This window comes from Semicossyphus pulcher, unplaced genomic scaffold, assembly GCF_022749685.1.
Source record: "Semicossyphus pulcher isolate SPU_LCO1_2020_fin unplaced genomic scaffold, fSemPul1.0.p SCAF_19, whole genome shotgun sequence".
Lineage (NCBI taxonomy): Eukaryota > Metazoa > Chordata > Actinopteri > Labriformes > Labridae > Semicossyphus > Semicossyphus pulcher.
Window position 1 is genome coordinate 17,438,530 of NW_027211692.1, and position 24,845 is coordinate 17,463,374.

At 39.9% G+C, this 24,845-nt stretch overlaps 1 protein-coding gene across 2 annotated transcripts in view; it reads right to left on the reverse strand.

Annotated features, from left to right (window-relative positions):
* Positions 1 to 1,166: 1,166 nt before the first annotated feature.
* Positions 1,167 to 24,845, reverse strand: part of fam168a (family with sequence similarity 168 member A) — a 31,776-nt gene continuing 8,097 nt past the window's right edge. The window contains exons 2-8 of one of the 2 annotated variants that reach the window (XM_069668270.1): positions 17,355 to 17,462; positions 16,636 to 16,727; positions 11,785 to 11,865; positions 8,020 to 8,165; positions 7,270 to 7,456; positions 6,818 to 6,944; positions 1,167 to 6,573 (exon numbers count right to left, since the gene is read on the reverse strand). In XM_069668270.1, coding sequence (XP_069524371.1) covers positions 6,832 to 6,944; positions 7,270 to 7,456; positions 8,020 to 8,165; positions 11,785 to 11,865; positions 16,636 to 16,727; positions 17,355 to 17,416 — 681 coding nt within the window. In that variant the 5' untranslated portion in view covers positions 17,417 to 17,462 and the 3' untranslated portion in view covers positions 1,167 to 6,573; positions 6,818 to 6,831. The remainder of the gene's footprint in view (positions 6,574 to 6,817; positions 6,945 to 7,269; positions 7,457 to 8,019; positions 8,166 to 11,784; positions 11,866 to 16,635; positions 16,728 to 17,354; positions 17,463 to 24,845) is intronic. The other variant, XM_069668271.1, reaches the window with a different exon arrangement.

Genomic DNA, 24,845 nt, shown 5'->3' on the forward strand with positions numbered 1-24,845 from the left:
TAATCAAACCAAAGTTTTGTTTATATTCTGTGTAAACCAAAACACACTGTGCATGTTTGAGGCCTGACAAATTCGGACCATCTGATGACGACGTAGCCTCTGGGGACAACAGTGAACATATCGGGCGTGTCTGGATTAGCCGGCGGTTAGCGACGAAGACTTCCTTTTCCGCGTGCTGCATAGTATGCAGAAAAATAACCCGTTTTTCTTGTGATTTATTAACGGGTCTTACCTTTGCTGAAATTTCACAATAACAATATGCAAATTTGTAAAAAGTAGAAATTAAGCTTTGTCAGGTCTGTCCTCAAGAGGAGAAGAAAACTACTTTTAAAATGCTCGTTTGTTGAGCAGAGGTTGGGTCAATCATTTCTGATGCATTCGAGGAAGTCGGGAAATTTGAACGCTGAATGGCTTTCGCGACAGTGTCAGGGAATTTATGTCAAGTTGAATTTGCCTACACACAGCGCCTTTAAGTTGGGAAGTAGAATATCAGTTGATTTTAAGAGGTTCATTTTTAAACCTGAAAAAGTCGGTTTTGTGAACTTTAGTTCTTGAACTGATGTCATCAGGTCACTCTCAGGAGTTTTCAATTGTCAATAAATAAGTAATGGACTTTTTAGTCATGTAAAACTGATAAACTAAATAAAAACATTACTTGTTTTATTTTGTGTGGATCCTGCTGTTACCCAAACATGTGCCGAATATATACAGAGAACCAACATGGCTATTGTTACATTATACACATAACACCACCATTGAAGCCACTCCAAAATTTGTGTTTGCATGACAACAGAATTCAGAGTGAAGTGTGCATTTGTCTGAGAGCAAAACTTTACTTTAATAAAGCAAATTATTCTGTGACTCACGCAGACCTTTAAAGCCGTGCCCCTTTAATAGAGCAGGCGTTCTGTAAATGGGTGAGGCTGTGACCTCTGTTAACCAACTATTGTGTCATTTACTGGAAAAGCGATTTTGTGCTATCACCTTTTTTTTTTAAATTACAAAGTGAATAAGTATCAGGCTCACTTTAAGATAGATTCATGCATATTTTCGACACCAGTCTGGACATGCATCCCTTTGTTTTTTCCCCTAAAAGTCACGTACTCAAAAACAGGGAAAATTATAAATGTGAATAAATTCTGAAAAAACAGTCACACCAGACAATCTTCCTTTTATAGGAAAATTTTAATAGTTATTCAATGTTCTACATTTTACAGTAAATATACAATTACAAACTTGGCTTAGTTATAGTACTAAGATCACTAACTGATCTTTAAAAAAAAACCCTCAACAACAAAAAAACATAAAAAAACAAAAATTAAAAACAGATTTACACTTCATATCACAAGCCTGACGCTGGTCCGTCACTCTGGACCAAATAGCTAACATACAATTCACTTCTCTCAACGCTGAACAGACGTTGGGCTTCTGTTTCAAACACAACCTTACGGTAACAGATATACCATAGCATGTGCAAACTGGGTACCAAACTAAAACTTCCAAAAGATGGGGGTTGTTCCTAATACTCGATCCAGGGGGGGGAAAGGATGCGAGTATGCTTTTTTTGGAAGACAAGGAATTTCCACTTTTTGCATCACATTTAGTGTCAAATTAAACTAAGAGATATCTGACAAATTCAAATTAAAAAGCTGCAGCAGAACATCAAAGACATTTAAGAGCCTACTATTCACTGTGATAGTAGTGTTTTAATTTATACTCATGAAAGAAAGTAAGACTTTGCAACTGCAAGGCAAAAAAAGGAAGAGAGAGAGGGAAGAGGGAAGAGGGAAGGAGAGGTGTTATGAATGAATCTGGTCGCATGTGAAAGAAAAACCAGAGTAATGCTCATTTAAGTTCCCACCATTCGATGTCAGAGGACTGAATGACGGATGATAAAAAGATGATGCATGATTAAGACAACTTTGCATTTTTCCCTCTAAACACATCAGAGTGTTTCAACTGTCTGATTTCATTTAAGTGCAAATTGAAAGAAATGAGAGGCAGGGAATGGAGTGAAATGAGGAAGCAGTTTCACCGCCATTAAAAAAACCTCCTCTGCCGAAGAGGTTTAACCTCCGACTATCCCCAATTCTCTGTGGGTCTGCCTCTCTACTGATCCCCTATTTTACAGTTTTTAAGAGCATTGGTCCTCGGCCTAGAAAAAAGTCCCTCTTATTAACGCTTAACTATAAAAATTATCATCTCCTCCTTAGAATTGGAATTAACACCATGTTTTTATTGTCTAAAATGTCCTAAAAAAGGACATTTAATTTGGAAAAGACCACCCCGCAAAATATCTTAGTGCTCAAAACACTTTCAAAATCCTTATTTTGGCTCCAACATCCGAGCCGTGGTAAAACAGAATCCAGACTTCGTCACTGGCGACATCTAGTGTAAAAAAAGGCTCAATGGAGTTCTCTAGAACGTCAAAAAATAGACACTACAGCCATTACTGACCCCAATTGAATGACTATAACATAGCTCAATATGACTGCTGCTGAGGCGGGGTGGTGAGGGTTGCAAAGGTCAGAAAAACAAAAGACGTTCGACTGTGAGAGCAGATGATGAAAAGAAAATGTTTGAAAGTGGATATGCATCATTTTGCATCCTTAAAAGGGATTGGTTTTGAATAGTTACAGGGATGCAAAATGGCCTGTGAGGAGAGTAGTGAAAATAGGTTAAACACGGAGGATACAGTAAGAAAGATAAAAGTGAGACAGGCAATATGCATCAACAACAAAGTGAGAAATAGGACAGCAATAGGAAAACACAGAATCACAGGAAGCTAGACGCAACAAGGACGCAGAATTCACCAGTTACTTAGGAGAAGAAACTAATATTTACTGAACTGTCGGTGAAATATGGCACAGAATAAAAGGAGGCGGAGGCCGAGGGTGTTCAAGACATCGTTCAATATACGTTTGCATCTACAGAAAAGAAATGGACTGCAAAGATGGCTCCCAAAATATCACGGTAACCTTCTTTTCAGTCAAAAAAAAGAGGATGCCGTCCATTTCAGTTCTGCTTCCTCGAGATCTGTAAATTCAGTCAATGTTTAAAAAAAAAAAAGTGGGAATTTGTTGAGGAGAATTTCCTAGACCTGGTCTGAAATTCTCCTTCGGTGACACAAACACAGCGGACAGAGATGCAGAAGAGGAGGTGAAAGAAACCATTAAAAGCACAAACAGTAGCTGCCACACTGATGCAACCATGCTTAGCTAGAAATACATTACTGTACCACTTGCTGTATAAATATACTGCATTTTTTTTTTTAAACTTAGAGATCCAATGCTATAGTGTAATACACCTGAATATTATGCATACCCATTATGCTCAATTGACCAGAGGAAAGGAAGGAAAAAGAACAAAACTCCATAAGATTTAATTGCAAAATACTGACAGAAGTAGTGGTTGGTTAAATAAATCCTAATGACGAGTGACATCACTGCTGTCGCAAGAAAACTGCTTCTGTGTTTTTCTGTTTTACAAGATCCTTATATCTTCTGAAATATAAGGGTGGATTTAAAAATAAAGTTCAAAGAGCGACTGTTTTCATCCGACAGCAGCGTGATGCCATATTTTCTTGAGAATTTACCTACTAGTGTACAAACATCAGGACTAAGAATACCTCAAACACTCCTTATTGTTTTATTCTTAATTACAATATAAATTGCTTCTTCCTCCCACCTGCACTACAAAGCCTAGGTACCTGTTACTTAGCATTAAATTATAGTCATCAAGTTTTTTTTTTTGTCTTATGTTTGTGCAATATTTCCTCACAAAGTTATTCAATACCCAAATTCTTGATATGTTCTACTCTTCTTAGCAGTAAGTGTAATAATTATTGAATGGAGGCTGCATACAGAGCCTGTAATCCATACTTAGAGATTACAATGATAAGCTGTCTTTTTAAAAATCAATTCAAAACGCTGATAAAATAATCACTGTGTTAACAGTTGGAGGCGTTCCCTCTTATTTTATTGCAATATCAAACCACTTCATCTACATACCTGCGAAGTAAATGCTGTTTGCTATACCGATCTGCACTCGACAGATTCATGAAGTTATTGTTTGAGTCTTATTTTGTCTCTTTTTTTTTTATATCCTGAATATTAAATCCTAATATTAAACCCCAGTGTTTGATTAAGATCATCATACTGTGGCTGCGAATGCCAATTGCATGTACATAAATGCTTTTGTATTTTAATGTGTAAGCATAAAAAGGCAACGGAAAGCGGCTGTATATGGTCCATGTCTCATCGGCTCAAATATTATCCTTATAAGGTTTATGCTGGATTTGTTTTAAATATGGAGTTTTAATGCAGATACGTGTAAGTCTGTGACTCCTGCAGAATAAAGCACAGAGGAGCAAACGGATGATTCTCTTTAATTAAAATGGCTAAAAGTTTAAAAAGCCTCCTTCTAATTACCGTAAAATTTGGTGTATAAGACGCTCTAGTAATCCTTTTTTTCCCCATCTAAACAGTGGGCTGCGTCCTATATACCGGTGCGACCAATATACCAGTATAAAATGCAAAGAGGTATCTTATTGTGTTACGGTATTTTACGGCGCTGATGGCGCTATAATCTAAAGCTTCGTCACGGACATGCGCAGTTGATCACAACAATTAACTTTACGTCGGCTGAGCTAACTACCGCACCGGTAGCTAGCAGGATTGCAAACTCGATGTGGCGAAAACAGATGGTAGGCTATAATTTGTGTGTATTTTAAATGTGTTTCAAATGAAAATAAATTGAAATAGTCTTGGAATAACTTGTATACACGTTTTTATTAATAAATAGCTATTTTCTTCTGGGATACCCCCCAAAACGTCTCATATTTCGATGCGACTTATATTCCGGATTTTACAGTAGCTCCTGGAGATCATATTTGAGTGCGTCAGACCCCAACCTGGACTGCGCCAGGTTTAACCCAGTCAGTTATCAGTGGTCCGCACTCTTTCTGGTTTTAGACAAGAGTATTTTGCCTCTGCAATTCACACTAAAAAAAGTTGCAATTTTGACTCCAATTCTGAGAATGACACGGACCTGTTGTAAAAACACTACAGCCTTCTGATTGGACCCCATCTCTTCCCAAACGTGGTGCACAACCATTCATCCATGTCATCGGGTTGCTCTTTCCAGCTCACGGCACCGTGGAATGGACGAGTGGAATGAATCCTATCCATCAATCAGCACATTTATTGACTGGTCCATTATGAACTGTTTACTCAAGAGTCTGTGTTTCGATCTGTCGAGTGTTTGGTTATAAGAAAGAAAAGGAGGAGGAGACGATGTAATCACAGTGAGGAGTCAATGTACAATACATGTAGTGCAAAAAAGAGCAGAGTGTTTGTGCAGTCTCTTGCAGGTGAGCCGTCACAAACTCAAATGTCTTGTACCTTGAAAGAATTGCCAGACTGTGAATACGGGACCTCCTCCCCCTCCTCCTTCCTTGTCATCTGCTCTCCTCGTCTCCTCCTGCTCTCCTCTCTAGCGCCGACACAATCCCTTTAAACTCCTTCTCCGCTGTATGCCATGCACACCCATAGAAATCCATGTTGTGTGTGTGTGTTGATCAGTAACAACATAACTGGAGGTTTTGTACAGTAAGTGCCACTAAGTGATGTTTTCTGACACACCACAGGAGCCCCTGTGTGTGTGCGTGTGAGATCACCACCACCCATGCTGCTGACACATTGTTTATAAATACTTGCACATTTTCTGAAAGTATTGACCTACGCTAAGGTTAAGATTTGTGTCACAACATACTAGCCTGCATAGTATGTAGCATGAAGTAGGCGTTTTCCTAGTGTGTAGTAGCTACTACGCGAATGTGGACACAGTTGGACACGCAGCATGATGGGTAATGGTCTGTAAGTGCTCTGCTCAGAGCGACACAGCACTCGCAAGGAGACGTAACGGGCATGATTGACTGACTGCTGACGGACTGACAGCTACGCGCTGGAAGACGACTGAGATTAAACTGGAAATTAATAAAAAGGAATTAAAGAATGATGAAGAGGAAGGAAGAACAAAAGGTAGAAAATGTAAAGGTGGTTAAAAGAATAATTAAAGTTAAACCCTGTGCTGATACCTAGTCGTTAGAAAATTTGGCAGCATAAGTCAATAAGTCTTTGTAGTGACCGATGATGGAGATGATAATGAGGAGTAAGTGCCCGATTATTTTCCAGCCAACTGAGCAGCAGCAGGAAGGACCACACACACCAGCACAACACAGAAACAGGAGCAACGGACACCCGTGATTGGTCAAGAGTCCTTCTGGAGTTCCAATGACAGACGCAGCAAAGTAAAGTGTGGAAATAAAAAAAAAAAAAAAAAATACAAAATAAGGTAATGACTGGTTGGCAAATGAACAGAGAAAAAATAAAAAACAAAAGCAGCTTTAAAAAAAAAAAAAGTTAGAGAATGTCGCATAATAACAATAACAATAATAGTAAAGTGGCTGTTGCACTTTAGTTTTGTTCTTGCAGACAGGTGCCGAGTTCCCGTGGTAACCAGTGGGAGCCCGTGTAAGATTTGAGCAGTTGCATACGATGGCGGACTCCAGATCTGGTGGGAAAGAAGAGCAGAGGTACACATTGGCGGTTGATTTAAGACGGAGCGCGGGGCCTCTCAGGAGAAGAAATGTGAGGCGGCACAGTTTGTTCAAGTCGGAGAGACGACGGAGGAACAAAAAAGGAATGAAAAGGGGAGAGGGGGAGGGGAGGGAGGAGACAGATGGAGGAGAGAAAATTGGGGTGCCGAGGAACATCTCAAAGAGAAACAAACGAGCAGCAGGAGGGCACACACTCACATGATGGGTGGGCTCTACCAGTGAGGCGGTACGTAGCTGTACCCAGGTGTCCCTTGGGGCCTGTAGGTTGGCACAGTAACTGGGTGTCCTCCAATCTGGGCGTGCTGGGGCGTTGTCAGCAGGGTCCCTACAGGAAGTTAACAACACCGTTAATGAGCTGGAGACACTTTTGAATCCATCTGCTGAACAGCTATGCAGGCTTTGTGTCTGTCCTTTTAAGCTCTGATTCATACACTATTGTTTGAGGATACACACATACCTGACCCTGCCGAGCACATTAAGTCTATGAAATACGTACAACTAAACAAAAGAGAGCTAGAAACACAACACTGGCACACACATTCAGTGAGCTCAAACAAACATGTCTGTGCAAGTGCAAGAAATTATCCCCAGCATACATGAATGACGCACAATCACAGCCATCACTTTGCAGTATGCGTTTCTGGTCCTACCTGCACTCATGGCCATGGTTGTCCCGGCCACCATCCCCATAGCAGCCATGCCATTGTTGCGAGGAGCAGGTACAGGGACGGGAGCAGGGTAGAGGGCTGTGGAGGGGATGCTGTTAGGCTGCACCACGGTGGTGTGATGGATCACATGTGGCTGAGCCGCATACACGGGCTGGGTGTAGTACGCTCCCTGTCGGATGAACACGGGAGAGACGGTTTGTGTGAGTGTGTTATGTGATGGTTATTTTATTTGAAGGACTTCAAAAAAAAAAAGAAGGATTAACTGCAGGAACAAGAGAAGAAAAACGCTTCTGCTTTGTAGACAGGCGTCTTTCCTTTCTGGCATTTTCTGGTCTTTTTTTTCTGCTTCTGCAAATTTCCTTTCAAATGAGCATTAAATCATTTAAAAGCTTGACGGAAACAGATGCTTAAAAGAACAAAATAATGGCTTTGTCTTTGACCTTTATGTGCAGTTACCCCTCAAAAAAAGCAACTAAACAAAGCCTATCTGCCCAATAGCCCCTAAAAAAAGCTTAAAGCTAAAATTCAGAGCTTTTGCAAAGATCAAAGATCATTTGATAATTTTTTTTCACCCAATTGCATCAACAAGCTGTTTTGTGTAAGCAACTAAAAAAGAAAAAAAATTACGGGCATATCTATCTGTTGTGATTTAATTAAACCGCACTGCCAGACGAACAGATGCAAAACGACAACACTTTCCAGTATCAGGCTGCAGAGTGCGTCTCCACTTACCTGTGCGTATAAGTTCTGCTGAGGGTAGGCACTGCGGATGGGGTACATGGCTGTTGGGTATGGGGTGGGGGTTGGGGTGTAGGGTGGGGGTGCTCCATTGGACTGAGTGGGGGGCACTTTGTATGGGGTGCCTGCTGAAGTATATCCTACAAACATTCAAAAGGAAAGAAAGCGGGGAGAAAGAAGGTTGATTAATACATATGTCAACGAAGCACATATTTGATTTTGTTTTGCCTACACCGGCTCATCTTGAGTGCAACAAGCTGTAAGCACAAAAGTGACCCATTACTTTTATGTTTATATTGAGAACTGGTTGGGAAACAGTTTCTTATTTAGAATTTATTTGGAGTTTTAAGTCAAATATTCAACCATGTTTTCGCTCTGTTTTGTTAGCCAACATCTCCTGAGGTAGGTCTTTAGCCTGTCAGATGCTAAATGCTACGCTTCCAATCTGTCAACTTATTTGTCTCCTGGGATAATAGTGTACGAGGTTTGTCTGGAGATGACTCAGACGAGTGCAGTGAAATTGAAGAAAGGCATTTAAGTTGATAAAACCAGAACAATGAGCTTTAAGACGCTAAAATCCTCTGGGGAGCTGAAGGGGACCCTGCAGAGTCTGGGGGTAATTCTCTAACCATTCTCTATTACAATTCATCATGTTTAACCCACCTGAAAGACAACTCAGAACTTCCCTTTTTTTCCCTTTTTAAGTGAGATTGCAGAAAATAATCACCTAAATACTCTAATTCAGGGTCTAAGTCCGTTCTGTATACTGTTAAATGCTGTCTTTAAATATGTGTCAAGTGAAGAAGTTGAGCCAGCAATACTGTAGTTTCAGATGTGGACCAGTGTTCCTACTGGTAAACTGCAGAAATCTGGATAATCAAACCAGCTTCTTAAACACTGAAATCCATCTTTTTTATGCCCTTTTTCAAAATTAGAGCTGCAACAATAAACTGATGAATCAATCAACAGATTCAATTTGATAATTAATTTAATGTTTAAAACAGTATGTCCAAACATTTGAAGGAGAAAAGAGAGGGATCAGGCTGTTTTTCCTTATCTTACATTATAATAAACTATTTCTTTGGGGGTTTTAGACCGTTGTTCTGACAAAACATTTGATGACATTACATTGACATGTTTTCACATATTTATAATGTGTTATAGAACACAGAGTTATAATTCTATTAATCAAAAACAAATTTGGAGAAGTATCAATAACGAAATAATAATTTATAGTTGCAGCCCCATTCAAATGTATCTTTTTATTTTTTGCATTTCCTACAAAGTCCACCAGATGGGGACAGGTGCTGTCTTTTAATAGAGCTCTTAGTCTCAAAACAATATAGCTTTAGGGCCCGTGAGTCTTAAAAATCCACATTTAGCCAGTCTAAGCATTTTTCTGTACAGGTGGGATTTCTGCTTTTTTGGCTGCCAAACAGAGTAGCTTTTTGTCAATGTATAGGGAGTATATTAAATAGTTTTATGGACCATATACATTCAAGCAACCCATTAAAACAAGTGCTAAAGAAAAAAAACGTTTAAACAATATTTTAGCAAAGCCTCGGTTTAAAACTCACACCATCAAAAAGTAGAAAAGCACGAGTTCAGCTGTCGGACAGTGAAGGCATCTTCTTCCGAGCATTGCATGAACGTCTGCTGTTCAGTGGGCTCTGCTCTGTGTGCTGCAGTACCTCTCAACGGCCACTGGGAGGAGCCTGAAGGTCAAACATGCTACTAGCTAGTTGCTGCTGCGGAGCTTATGAAAGCGCTTCTCTCACACAAGGACAAGGGAACAAAGAGATGCTGGAGCTGCTCTGTGTGTCTAAAAGTGCGTGTGTGCATACTCTCACACACGTCCGCCGCTCCAACATGGATGCAGGGCATCAGAGGACAATGGTGTGTGACAATTACACAAAAGCTCCGCTGATAGAAAACAGTCCCTCTATTCAGTGATCTTGAGAAATAATGACATTGACCAAGACTCGTTTCTAATCAGACCGCAGCTGCCTTGTGTGGAGGTCGACACGAAATCTAAACACTTTAATTTCACCATACATTAAGCACCGCAGAATGCAAAGAAAGAGATCAGCAGACAGGCATTAACACCGCAGATTTAAACAACAGCATCAGTAATTAGGTTCAGGTCTTTTGTCGGAACAAAGCTCAGTGGGCTTTGCCAAAGCATACCTGATACTTTGTTAGACTTCCAAAAGACAAAACCACACTGGGGGGAGGGGACAGGAGGAGAGGGGCTTCAAAGGCAGCACAGATGAAATCTACAAACCCATCCTGCCTCGGTTAGATACTTAAAATTCAGGAGAAGAGGAAACAATACTCGTAGCAATGCTTGTTTATAACATTAATAGCATATTGTTGTTTAATATAATTAAAGCTTCCAAAAGACACATTTTTAATCAATTTATGAGACATTCACTCATGTCTTCATAAAAGGACCTTTTGTTCTTCTCGCTCATTTCCAGTTTATCCCCAAATTCTTTTGTCTGGAAGCACCTATAAATCATCTTGTAAGTCATGAGCATGTCTCCTATTGAACTAAAATCTTGTTGAATAATTGATTGCAGAGTAATTCCACTCTTCAGTTTTCACTTTGATCTTTTAGTTGTTATTTGGCTGTCTGGTCTTGCGTGCCTGTGTGTTAATCCGGTGCCTCAAATTTTAACCAAACAAATTCACATAATATCAAATAATCAATTTTAAAATGCAAACTGTGTCATTCTAATGTTTCTACATTAAGAAATACGAGCCCGAGTGAGGTCAAACTGGACCGTTTAAGGGTTCAAGACCCCGCCACACTCAACTATCTATATCTATACAGACGCACCATATCAGGAGGGCAACTGTTATCCCCATCTGCTGCGGGGACCAGACTCTGAACCCCAGCAGAGTACGTATCTGCTGCTATAAGGCCACTGGCAGCTGTTACTGGCTGCCTTCCCATTCCTCCACCATCAATGTCCTTCCGGCCGGGATCACCACTCAATCCACACTGCCTTCACATTACTGAAACCTGTGTGGAGCTCTAAACAGCCTTATGATTAATCTAAATATAAATACATGTTTACTCATAAGTGATGATTTAATTTCTGAGCAATGTTTGATTCACAAAGTTTGAATCACAAATGAGTCACATGCTGATTTGCATAAGGTTGGGTAAGCAGTTACAGATCGTCCGCTTTCAAGTGTGTTATCATTCGACACAAAGGTTTTCTTAGCCTCAACCTAAAAACTAAGTTTCATTTCACAACAGCTCATTACTCAACTCCTTCTGTGTCTGAACTTCATTATTAAAAACATGAGTCATACGCATGATTTAAAATATCACCAAATGTTATTCAAGACTAAATGGTGCCACATTAATTGGCCATGGTTCTTCAGTTTATACATGGTTATTTTAAAAACATCCTACCTACTGTTTTCATTATTCACAACAACCAAACTTGGTATATTTATCGGCTTTGGCCTGAAATTTTCCAATTAAGAATTTCTTACTGAGGTCCTATTAAAAACAGTAACCGTGTAACACTTATACAGACAGGTTTGCACTAATCTCTTTTTACAGACTCTGCACTCTTTTATGTCTGATTTTTTTACTTGAAAAAATGACAAACATCCCACTAATTAACTCCTAACTATTGGGGCAAACTGACAGCAATTTATCCCAGGATACTGCCTTGTTAAACGTAAACAAAGTCATCAAATGGTTTGTCTATGTGTGTCGGTGTGTGTGTTGGGGCTCACCTGGTGGATACCCAGGACTGCCTGTTTGATAGAGGTTGGGTGTGTAGGTGGGAGCCGTGGCAGGATACCCTCCTGGATAGCCTGCAGGACATCACAGATGAGAGAGAAAATATCTGAAACCAGAGCTTAACAAACAGAGAGGACCAAAGATGTACACAACAAAGACACCCCCATCACACACACACACACACAGGTAGAGGAGTATTTGGTTTGGAGCAGGATGTGCACAGATGGCGCTCATTAAAAAAATGTCTGCACCAATAACACAGTCGGCTGAATGCGTCTTACATACAGACGAGACACACCTGCCAATATGGTGTGGGAGGAGATAAATGCAGAAACATTAGCGACGCACTCAGACACGTGCAGGTGGGGCACACACACACACACACACCACACACACACTCTTGTGCGTCATCAATTATACACACAAACAAACGAGGCAGATTTTGACCTGAGAAAGAGCTTTTAGTGATTAAAGGTGTGTGTTCGACAGAGCGAGGCAAAGAGGGAGGAAGGGAGGAGAAGCAGGAGAGTATGTAAGTGAGAGAAGTGCTGCTCACTCCTGCTATTATTGGCAGTCAATCTCACACACTGTTCTGTAGCTTTGCACCTCTGCTATATGTAGCTTTGGCTGCTGTCTGCGGCTGCATGTGAGCCACAGTCAGAGGGAACAGATCTGATACATATCTGCTGCAGAGTCTGTGATGGTTTACTGATCTGTACTTAGACTTGTCAGTGGATTTTCATTATAGAATACACATAATGATGTGGCCTGTTTGATAACAGTGTTAATTTTGGCAGCTATTATAGATGTAGTCTAAGTCTTAGGACAAAAATTCTAGTCACATTTTGACCTTTTAGTCTAGTTTTAGTCAACAAAAACTCAAAACATTTTAGTCCATTTTTAGTCTATAAAGTCATCACATTTTAGTCAGAACGTTTTCTCACTTAAAAATATGACACCACCATCCAGTCTCCCTCTTCTTGTTTTTACCTGTTTTCTTGAGTAGAATTAACACTTTACATTTCAGCAGATCATCCACACAGTAAAAGAATGATGAAGATACAGCATCTAAAAAGGAAGCTGGATTACGTTTTTATGCTTGGTCCTAACTTTTTATCATCGCTTCTCTTTAGTGCAGAAGAAGCGTCAAATGATGTGTATAACAGCCCTATTTCTGTGAGCGCGCACACAGCCTGAAGCAGCAAGTCTGTTTTAACACAGAAAGTTCATAACCACCCTGTGATACCGGTTATCTCTAGCTGGTGCTGGAGGCTTTAAAATATAATTGATTTTAAATGTCAGACAGCCCACCACTAACATTTTAATCCCGTCTCGTCTTGTTAACGAAAACAAAACGGACGTGTCGGCAGAGTTTTTATTGTCAACAATCTATTTTTAGCTAGTCAAAGTCTCGTCTTTGTCATGGAAAAAAAAGGTTGTTGACGAACATTCGTCGTCATAAATTTCGTTAACGAAATTGTAGAAAGCCTGGGTTAACAGAGACAGTTTAGCCTTTATCTCTAACTGGGGCTTGTGCCACTAAAGTATCATTGATTTTAAATGTCAGACAGCCCACCACTAACATTTTAGTCACGTCTCGTCCCGTTAACGAAAACAAAACATCCGTCTCGTAAGCGCTTTTATTGTCAGCGATATATTTTTGAGTAAGTCCAAAGATTTAACAAACAGAATATCAGTAAATAGCATTAATAACAATTTTAATAATAAATAATTCAATAAATTCGAGCATTTTTTTAAATTTGTGTTGCTTTTCATAAAATTGTAAATTGAAAATCTTTTGTGTTTCAGACGGTTTGATGGACAGTTGAAGATGTCACATTGGGCTGAGAAAGTGAACATATACATTTTTCACATTGTATAAATTAAGAAATAATCAACTACATAACTAGGTACTAAAATAGATGACTGATCATGACACTTTAGACTTGAGTGAAACAGCTGAGCCTTTAACGTGGAGCTAAACAGCTGCAGCAGCGCACGGCTCAGAAGACCTTAAACAACATCTTTTCACTTGTTTAATTTGTCATATGCATTGATCCAAAGATGTACATTTAATGAGACAGTAACACACCAGATGTTGTTACATCCCTATAAAAGGCACTGAGGATTAACAAGGTGTTTAGATTTGATCCTTTAAAAGGCTAAAGGGAGAGATGATTAAGACTTCTGCAAACATTCATATCTGCTTTTTGACACGCTACAAAAAAAAAAGTAAATGCATAACTGCATGAATAAGATAAAAGCCCAGAAAACGCTGTCTGTGTTTTAGTTCACTTATATACCCAGGACTAGCAAGGTTGTGTTTGTTTCACTAAATCTTACCAAGTTGACCCGAGTAATATTAAACATCCTGGCAGTGTTTGATATATAATCTCTGCATGAGCTCATGTGTGTACTGACGGACAACTTGGAAATCATCCACATTTGGTTGGTCTGCAGATCCATCAAATTGTAGCCGCAGAATATGTTTCAGAGCAACAAGAGTCCAAGACTTGGCCTCAATTTTGAGTAGGATTTGTAAGCTGCTTAATTCCTAAGAGCCAACATATTGACTGAAATATATGAACAAACCAGGTGAAGGTGATTTTGTTGAATAAACAACGACTTAATTTGTTTAAATCCAAATTAAAAATACCAACAGCGATGTTTTACTACAGCCCCCCTGTGTCACTTTATTTCTGCTAATACGTGCTGATCACTCAGTGTGGTATTGATATATAAGGGCTCCTTTTCCGCTATTCAAGAGGTCAATACTATCAGCCAGATTTGCACATATAAATAATCAAATTACATAGATTGCATGAGTAAACTGCTTATTTACTCAAACTCACGAGTATAAGGAATAGGTCTCTGCCTGGAAATACTCCCTCAAAAACATCTAAGCATTTTTCCCCTCCTGCAGCCCAGAGTAGCTGTTCTTCATGTTCTGCACTGAAAGCCTGTGCTTTCAAAGTAAACAATTACATCTTAAGGCCAACGTCAAGGTTCACACTGCTCTTCTTCCTCTGTGGGAGGCTGATAATCTCACTCAGGTGAAGAAAAGACACCTCTGACTACTGTGAACACAGTCTGACAATTATCCCCTACTTTTCTATACTCTTACCCAACACCTTCTGTCCGACATCAGCTCTCGCTGATGCTGAAAATGCCAGAAAGGCTAATGGGTCCGAGACTTTTTCACAAGTTTGTATTTTATCACTGTGTGACCTTTCTGGATTCTACATCAGAAGGTGTTGAGTCAGAAAAAAATCAGGGGCATAAAGGTTTTTTTATTGAACAACTTAGATTTTATGACCTTTTTCTGCAAACTGTCCAGCAACCTCATGTTTGTTAGGGACCTTTTTCTCTCTGAAATTGCTGTAGAAACGTGCAGACACAGAAATGTTGTATTTTGTGTCCTTAAAGTGAAAGAGAATGATGTGCATTTAGCCTATTTTGTAAGCAGCTTCATGGTTACTGTACAGTGTGACGGTGTGATACTCTCTGGTAGACTGACATCCCAACTGGTTCAGTTCTTTTTTGAAGCTCGGGTATTATTAATATCATCAAATCGGGACAGAGTGTGTCAACTGAGTGGAGCCAAGAAGGGCCATGTAAGCAAAAAACACTTGAGCTTGATGCATGAAATACCTGTCAATCAAAGCTCAAACCCTAGTGCTCCTTTAACATTAATATGTTTCTATTAGAATTTCTAAGGTGTTCCGCCCAAAACTAACAGTTCTTTGGCAATATATATTTAATTTCTCTCTGGCGTAATAGAAATATCCATAGAACCCCGCATGTCTCGAATCGCAATACTTGTTGTGGTATCATAGGATCTTGAGCTCAACAAATGCAGTAAAAGTATGACAGCCTTTGCTACTCTCCTGAGTAGGAGACTAATACCCCTTTCTCATCAAGGTTGTAACGATTACTCATTCAGTCTGTTAATCAAACTGGGTGCCGACAAATTTGGAACAATGTTTGAGCGCTGCTTGGACGGAGACGGGCGGAATTTGTAGCTGAGATGACAAGGAGTTGCAGAAGTTATAGACGGAGCATAGCATCGCGCCGGAAAGGGGGCGGAGATTAGCGTGTTGACCCGGGTTTTGTGTTCCAATCAATGCCGATCAGAGCCGAGGCGATAATTACCCGGGTCTACTGCAGAGTCATTTGACCTGGGTCTGAATGCTGATTGTTTCCCACAAAGCAAAAAAAGCTGAGTGTTAGCGGGGTTTTTGACCAGTGGGAAAGCGCCTTATACAACTTTCAATCTATGGATTAGAAATCTCATGCATCATCTGACCCTAGACGGAAATTGGTATGCCACGAAAGGCTGTGCCCTCAAGTTTTACACCATTTGGCAACCAGTATTGAATCAGGTGAATAAGATGGATGCCTCGGACATCTCAAATGTATAGATTTAACCCGTCCTCCCTTTTCTTTTTTATCTTATTGGTAATGTCTACGTTTATTTCTGTACATATTTTGCATTTTTGTTTTGGTTTGTGTGTTGCTTGGCAATGTGTGGACATTTTATATGAAACCTTTGTACTGGTATATGGTTAGAGTTAAATTTGGGATGGGTTCTTGGTAAAAACTGCAATCTGTCAAACTGTATTTCAAATACTTTTTTGAAAACATGAAAAACTAATAAAAACACTTTGAATATAACAAAAATGAGAAAAATACTCTATTGTTTCCCTTTAAGAAGGGCCCTTTTTCCTACCAAAATTATTTTGCACTGGTCAGGGCCACGGGCTGAAAAGATATTTCAAATGGAGTGCATAAGTGGAAAAAGAGAAACGATGGTACTGAGGATGATGAATGTGTGTTAGTTTTACCTGTGAAGGCCATGTTCTTGGGGTTTCCGTATGGAGTGCCAGGCTGAACGGGGCTGTAGACTGGATTCATAGCTGAAGATAACCTGTTCTTACTGAGAAGAGAAACACACGAAGAGAAGAAAAACGGAGGGGAGAGAGACATAAGCCATGTAAATTGGAAAGAAAATGGTTAAGATTATGAAGCATACACACGCACACACACACACACACACACACCACAATAATCCCAAACTCAGGTTTTTAAGGCGACATCCAGCTGAGGCATTTTGTCAGCATGCAACAACAAAAAATGAATCCTCACCCTCAAGTAGGCTCAACATAAGCATGAATTTAAAAAAGGCACAAGTGCTGACAGGAAAACATAAGGACGCTTCGATCCACTGAACATAATGGTTTAGTTTCCTGTGTGCATTAAAAACGTCTAGCTAAATGTTGCCTCACTTTCACTACCGCAGCATTAAACGACAGTGTGAGCTCTACCTGCCTGGTGTTCAATGCAATTTCCAGAGGTGCTGGAAATGGTTGGAGTGAAGGTGCCTTTTAACACGGGCATTTATACTACATTTCCCATAAGGCATCTCTCTCCATCACGCTCACAATCTTGACAAAAGAGGATCCCGGGTGCTTTTATATCAACTTACCTGTTCATTGGAAATGTGGGCATGTGAAATTATGTACTTGTGTGTGTATGTGAGTGTGTGTGCATGCGTGCCCCGTACCTCTTGTGCGTGTCTGGTTGATACATGAAACTGAATTTGTCTGTGGGATGCCCGCTCGCCATTCTTGCTGTATGCAAATGAGGAAGGAGTGGAAGTGGATATGCAAATCTGAAATTAAAACAGCGAGAGGTCATGATTACAATGAACACAGGAAAAGGGGAAAATAATAAATAAATAAACAGCAAAAAAAGCAAGCACCAGTGCAACAGCAAATGGTTAGTGACAGCAGCAGGGGGCTGTGATTTAGACGGCGTGTTTGAGTGAGTGTTTGTGGTAACTGCTGTGTCTTTATCCAATGATAAGTGTGCTAAAACAGCACATGGGTGAAAGGAATTTCATGTAAATATTGGCTTCTATGTAGCGCGTAATCTCTCTGATCTGCAAGTATTTTCAAGCAGAACCTTTTCAGGTAATATTTTATTCATTCTGCGTATGTGGAGCCGGCGTATGTCAAAAGAGAAAAGTGCAGCACAAATATGAGTGTATATTTATATTTGATGTGCCATACAAAACATCCAATACAAGCAGAAAAGCAAACATTAAACAGCCAAATGAAAAAGCACAACACACCCAGTGAGCGGGCAGGTGACGGAGAGCAAAACAATAGGACAGAGGACAAAAAATAGCCCGAATCTTGCACCAAGCCACAAGAAAGCATGATCCAAGCGAGCCAGAACCACAAGAGCATTGCACAAACACAGAGCGGGACAGCTGAGGAACAAATAAAGAGAGGAAAGGTGTGCGTGAGCTGTGCGGTGTTTGGGTTCTTGGGTGTCTTTCCGTTTCTGAAAGAGATGATGGGGCCTGGTGTGTGACGGCAGCAATCAGCCTAGGTCTGTGTGGTGTTTATGCATAGCTCTGTCTTGTGCAATGTATAAGACTGACTGTGTGAAATATGTTGTGGCAGGCTCTCTGTACACAGCACATCACCCACCCAATCACCATGTACAGAACTGTCAAATCCATTTATCCAATGCTGCTTCCTGTAGATACATAAATTTGTGAATTGGATTGTATTTCCACCTTAAATCTAACCGAACCATCCTTGGCTTGTGCTCCAGGGCTGTTTAACAAAATCCTTTAGACGGTTACAGCTTCACTGTCATAATTCCTGGGCATACGCTGTGCCATGATGATGCCAGACGGCACCAAGTGACACTTCAAATTAGGCGAGGGAGCGTTTCAGCGCTCCGTCCAGGAACGCTGACGTCAAAATGCTTGCGAGACACTTAACAGCTAAATGTGAGCACAAACACATCGGTGCAGCTGCTTATGAGTTGTTATGAGCATAGTTTCCTTGAAACACACATATGCACACCCTCTGTAAGACATTAAGATTGGTGATATGTCAACACTGGTTCATTATTCATAAGTGATCACAAAAGACTGCCACAGGGGTATTTATTAACCCGAACACATCTCACGCTACATTCCTTATTGATCTACTGAATCTACTATGCCTTAAATCCTCCCTCTAGCACTTCTCTGCCTCGCGTCTCTCATTCCTCCGCTGCTCTTCTTCGTTAAGCTTTTCATTAGATTTCACCACCTCAGTTATCAGCGTCTCTTCATGCAAATGATTACTTATAACAAGACCAAAGCAAATTGCAAAGATTAGTGCTATTGCCACATTAAAAACAAGACAAAACCGGATCTGCTAAAAACAAATCTCTCTTCCAAAATGCATTCTGCACAGGGACCATATTACAACAACAAGAGTTCAAGAGTTCACAGCTAAGATAGCAGCTCAGTGAGGCCAAAATGTTAACATGATAATGTTTAGCAGGTGTGACATTTACTGACAGCCATTGTTTGAATACCATATCTTAGCGTTGTATGTGCTAGCATTTGCCTCTCAACACTAAAAAGAATTACAGCAGAGGTTGATGGAAATGTCAGTCGTTTAACAGGTATAATTTGTCCTCTGGTGACCATAAAAGTTTGTGTCAATCTATAACAATAACATAATGAAAGATATGTTTCAGGCTGGACCAAAGTGATAGACAGTCAGACCAATTGCCATCCAAATAGCATGTCTCAAAACCTCATGCAACTATTAGTCTACTTGGTCTTATAATTTTCTTTGTGTTATATTATTAGGGAAGCACCGATCGAACGGATGCTAGTACAAATCGGCCAAATTGGGCTCCAATTAGGGGATGGGTGCCAAACTGTGACGTGAAATTATAAGCCAGTTTTGCGCACTACACCAAGCAGATTAATGATTGTGACAGCGAAGGCAAATAAAACACACAATCAGGTGGGTTTGCTGGAAAGGCGATGGTTTTGGTTTTGCGTCTTTGCCTCGGACCGAAAACTTATCATGTTCCGAGGCTGAACCCGCGCTCTGCTGGATTTACCAGCGCCTCTTCAGCCAAAGTTTAGAAGTCAGGCAACATTTACCCAGGGAAGTTAGCAAGATTGACTCATCGGATGCAAGCACTAGCTTTACAAGGAGGAAATCCCGCAGCATGCGCTCCTCTTGCTTCAGTGGTGAAGCGTCACCACTGTGTGACTCGCAGTGATCACAGACGCGCTCCAAAGACAGCAGTCTTTTTAACGCACTATAATAATGTAAATAGTTAATATTCACACTCTCAACCAATGGGACAAGGGTGTGAATTATTTAAAATCTCTAGATCGTACTCTTCTAATTTATCAAACCAAAAAGGACAACTTAATTTTTTTTTTTACTATTGTTGTTTTTTTTAAAATCGTTATTGGCCTAAAAATCCTGATCAGTGCATCCCTAAATATTATGGCACTAACAAATCTCAACAGATGATTAGCTAACAAAATTAGCAATTAAAAACTACAACTACCTAAAGGACGGCATTAATCTGCAAACTGTTAAAATTACTTCAAACTGCTTGTTATTCATGTGAGTTACTTTGTAATGTGTGTGTTGATGTATAGAGCGGGGGAGAAATGGCCATTAACACATGGACAGGTGGCTAAGCTAACCCTGAGGTCTAATGCTGCAAAGACAACACATACCCAATTACAGCTGTGCCTGAATAGAGAAAGACGGGTGCGTTCATCTGTCTCTGAGAAACAGACGAGTTTGTGTGTGTGTGTTTGTGTGTGAGCAGGCAAAGGTGAGGAATACTGAATGGGTGAGAACAAGAGGGGCACCACAGTGCGTCTAATGAAGGTGTGTGTGGGGAACAGAGGACTCCCAACCAGTCCCTTTGTTTTCAGTGGGAGGTGATGATGAGGCGCTCCAGGCTCTCTATTCTTTAAAAAAAGAAAAGCTGCTTTCTAGCCAGAACTATCACTATCCGTGATTGTGAAAGACCACTCTGCAGAGGACATTCACCATGAAGAGGCTGATAGACAGTACATTTAAATGTAGGACAAGCGGTAAAGAAGAAGAGACTAGTCTAGACATCTCTTGGCTGGTTTGGAAGCTTAAGGCATAACTAATAGAAAAAGGAACTAAAATGACACAACATATTGTCGGTCGCTGGAAAATGTCTAACACAAATCCACACTTGCTTAGAGATAAGACGCCAGCAAACAGTAGCTGCTGCTGCTGCAGGGCACTCGGAGCCAAGAGTGTGTGTGCTCAGAATGAAGTTTAAGCTCTCAGTAATTATTTTTGCCAAACTTTTTACTAAAAAAGACAATCTGCTTTGTTATTTGGGGAAATGTACTCATATACCATCCATACTGCAGCTGGACGATAACAGCTGTGTGTAGGCCTGCAAATAATTCATATTCCATATTTCTGATTAATGTAGTATTTTTTTGATTGATTCTTCTTCAGCTTCAACTAATGATTATTTTCATTGCATGTTATGATTTTCTCAATCAATTTGCCTATAAAAGAAAAAAGTGAATTCTAAAATACTATCATCAGAAAAGATGAAGAGAAACTGGAAGTATGGGATGTGTGGCCCTTTAGGTAGGAGAAAAATATTTGATGATCAATCAATGACCATAGCAGGTGCAATATGTCTAAAACAATGAAAACAGCTGATCAAAAGTTTGTGGAGTTTAATATAATCTCTTTAAATTACTCTATATTTTCTATTTAATCAAAAATTACTATCAGTTTCAATATAATCTTCAGATGAGCTACAACCTTATTCATAATCAATTGAAACACATAATTCTTTTTTGATAGGATACATGTTAAGTCTGCAGATGTGGAGTAAAGGATGTTTTTACACAGGTGACATTTAGGTAACTGCATGTTTGTGAAAATGCATTTTGAGGGCAAATAGTTTAAGCTATATAATATATATGGCAGATAGCAGAAAGCTTTTACTGTGAAGGAGCTGCATGTTCATGATGTAAACAGCTGTGTTGTCAGTAGCCACAGAGGCTAACTGGTCATCAGTCTGAATCTAGATGTGTAAAATGGCACTTGGTTTGTTAGCTATATTACAATTTAAAATTAAGCTATGCACACTTTGTGACTGTTTGTTGGCTTCTTGCTATAAAAAGGGATCTGCCTTTTTGTTCTCCTCTCTGGGGTAACTGCAGTGTTACATCCCTCCATCAGTCAAAGGACTCATGCTCACAGGGATGAGGCCACACATGTGACACAAAGTGTTTTGTGTCACAGCAGGTTGTGATAGCGAAACCAGTGACCAAATGTTACCGCCTGTTCGATTCTATAAAAGGCGGCCAACTTTACTTTATGGAATTAATTCTTAATTAATTTTTTCCTGCTACTTGTCTGTGACACTGCAACGAAATTGGATTTGCACTGAAAACGGTCTAGTCAGTCAGTTTTACTTGTTTTGTACTTTCTGTGCACATCTTATTAATAATACACTGCCCAAACACTAAATGACCCTTTACATTAATGATTCTTTCTTTAAAAGTTGTTTTATTTTGAAAAATGTTCTTGTATCAACATGGATGCAAGGTCATACAAACATAAAACCACAACACTAGAAAGTAAATTTACTGCAACTAAGAATTAGATGCATCAGTCACTTTTTCTGAAATTTTATTATGAAAAATTAAATGTAGTTATTGTAATTTATCAGAGCCGTAACTTATTTAAATTCCTTGTTTCATCCTATCAAAACAGTCCAAAACCTACAATCAAAAATGACAAACCAGCATCATAAAAATATGAAACAATCTTTGGCCAAATTGCTTGATAAATGCTGATTCAAATGCTTAAGTTAATAACAATATAGTTGCTTATCATTTCAGCTACAGCTGCCACCCGTAATATGGACATCTGACTATATATATGAGGCTCGTTCTGTCTTACACACAAACTGAGACGGATCAGGGATTCATTCACTACTGACTGACATTATTAGGAGAGCTTCCAGCTTCCTGGCTTAACCTCAGTTATTTTTCAGGACTTTGTTAAGCTTAAACTCTATTAGAGGGACTTCATTTAGGCTGAACTCATAAGCTGTAGCCTCCAGGCCTAGCTACAAACACACAGCTTGCTAGCCTGCATGCTAACAGAGCTCAGCTACGTGCGTCCCTTTAAATGTTTTGTGTGAGCTCAGTAGTGTGGCAGCCGGGTCTCGCCTTGATTCAGATCTTCAAAGTTTATGCCCACACATTTAATTGTTCATGCTAATACAAATATGAGCTTGTTTCAAAACAATATTGTTGGTTCCACTCCATAAAGGGAGATTCCTGCTGCCTAGGGGGAGCAGAAGAGGTAATAATGAGGGAGGAGGAGGAGGAGGCGGCGGTAGAGGGAAGGATTGTGAAAGAATAAACCTCAAACACACACACAAAGACAGCTACCATTTCTGGAGAACATGTACAATACAACACAACCCCCACACCGACTCTATCCTCCCACATAATACCTCACCAGGCATCTACTCTTTAAGCAACAAATCAAAACCGGTGGGCGTCATCACACTTCAGCGTAGGAGAGAATAGAACTGAACAGCTTTCCCTTTTTAATCCTCGAGAAGGCAGCGCTTCACTCACGTCATATGAAAAGGAAACAGAAAGAAAAACCAGAAGACAATAACTGCAGAGTGTAATTTGGTGCGTCTATAGTATTTCTTTCTTAGAGAACAATCAGGGTTCAAGATACCTACATAGTCACACAGTGAACATACGTACGCTGAATAGCTCTTTTCCCGTTCTCTCGCTCTTTTATTCTTTAGCTTATTATTTGAGCGTAGGTTCACTCAGTCAGGAATGGTTGATTGATGAATTGATTCAGACCACTTAATAAAGAAAAATGCTACCACAAAATCTTGGTTCCAGCTTCTCAAAATGTGAATATTTTCTCCCTTTTTTGTCTATATTAATGAATTAAACACTTTTAGGTTTTGGATTGTTGATTGGACAAAACAAGCTGATTGTATCTGATCATTTTAGCCTTGATTTATGTGCATTTAAATTGTTATTTCTGTGTAACATGGAAGATTCGTATGCTCCTGTGGAACCGCGTCACAAGTAAAAAGGTTTGCAAGGCCTTTAATACAAGAGAAATTGTGACTGTAGTATTCACAAAACAGGCTTAATGAATGACTTAATAGTGCTATGACAATCAGAACTAACTTCCATATTCAAGCCAAAGACCAACTCCATCTCTCTACATTGTTCACAGGCAATGTGATGGAATCACAAAGCCCCCCCCCCCGCCTCAAACACAATCAGACCTGCCCCGCAGCAGCGAGCTCCGAGCAGCCCCGGGCTATTTTAGATCTAGGACAGCACCATACACTCTGGGACAGCATCTGCCCTTCTCTCTGTGCCGGCTTCCTTGTTCTTCTATTCTCCCACCAAATCATCTCATCAGTCACAAACCTCATGGGTCTGCATCCCTGGACTGTGACAACATTGTGCCGGCCCACTGAAAATGGAAATGTTTTCATGGAAAAGGCACCAAAACCATGAAATAAATACCCTTTAACATGATACATGGAGAGTCCTACCTCTGGTTAATAGTTAGAAAAGTCTTCTAATGTGTTTACTTGGTAAGAAATTTTGTGGTGATACAACTTTGTATTAAAATGTATGATTGTAAAGCCTTGTATATTACCTACTGTTTATCATGTTAAACATTAAAGTCGAGGTGAAATGAAAAATGTCATTTTAATCCTTTTAGATCACATCCCGGTTAATATTGTGGATTTATTTCACAATATAGGCCAACAAAAATACAGAAAATCCATTTCTTTGTATTCTTATATCAAAATCCGATCATTTTTTCCCCCTGTAAAACAAAATATCACGTGTGCTTACGTAAGCTAGGACCAACCAATTTCAACCAATAATATAATTTCATCCACCTGTCAATCAATCTGCAACACTTTGGCACAGAGCACCAAGAACGCTCGGTCAGTTAGCTAGCTACTGCGCTGTGGAGAACGTCTGTCTACGCCCACTTCTCAACGATCAAATCAAATCCCTCTAATGATATGTCCCGCCTGCACGTCCTGTTTCACTCGGAAATAAGTCACGATACGGAAGCTAGATACTCTCGAAATGCCGTTTCAGCTCGACTTTAATAGCATTGCCTTCTCTGAGGTTAAAAGGAGC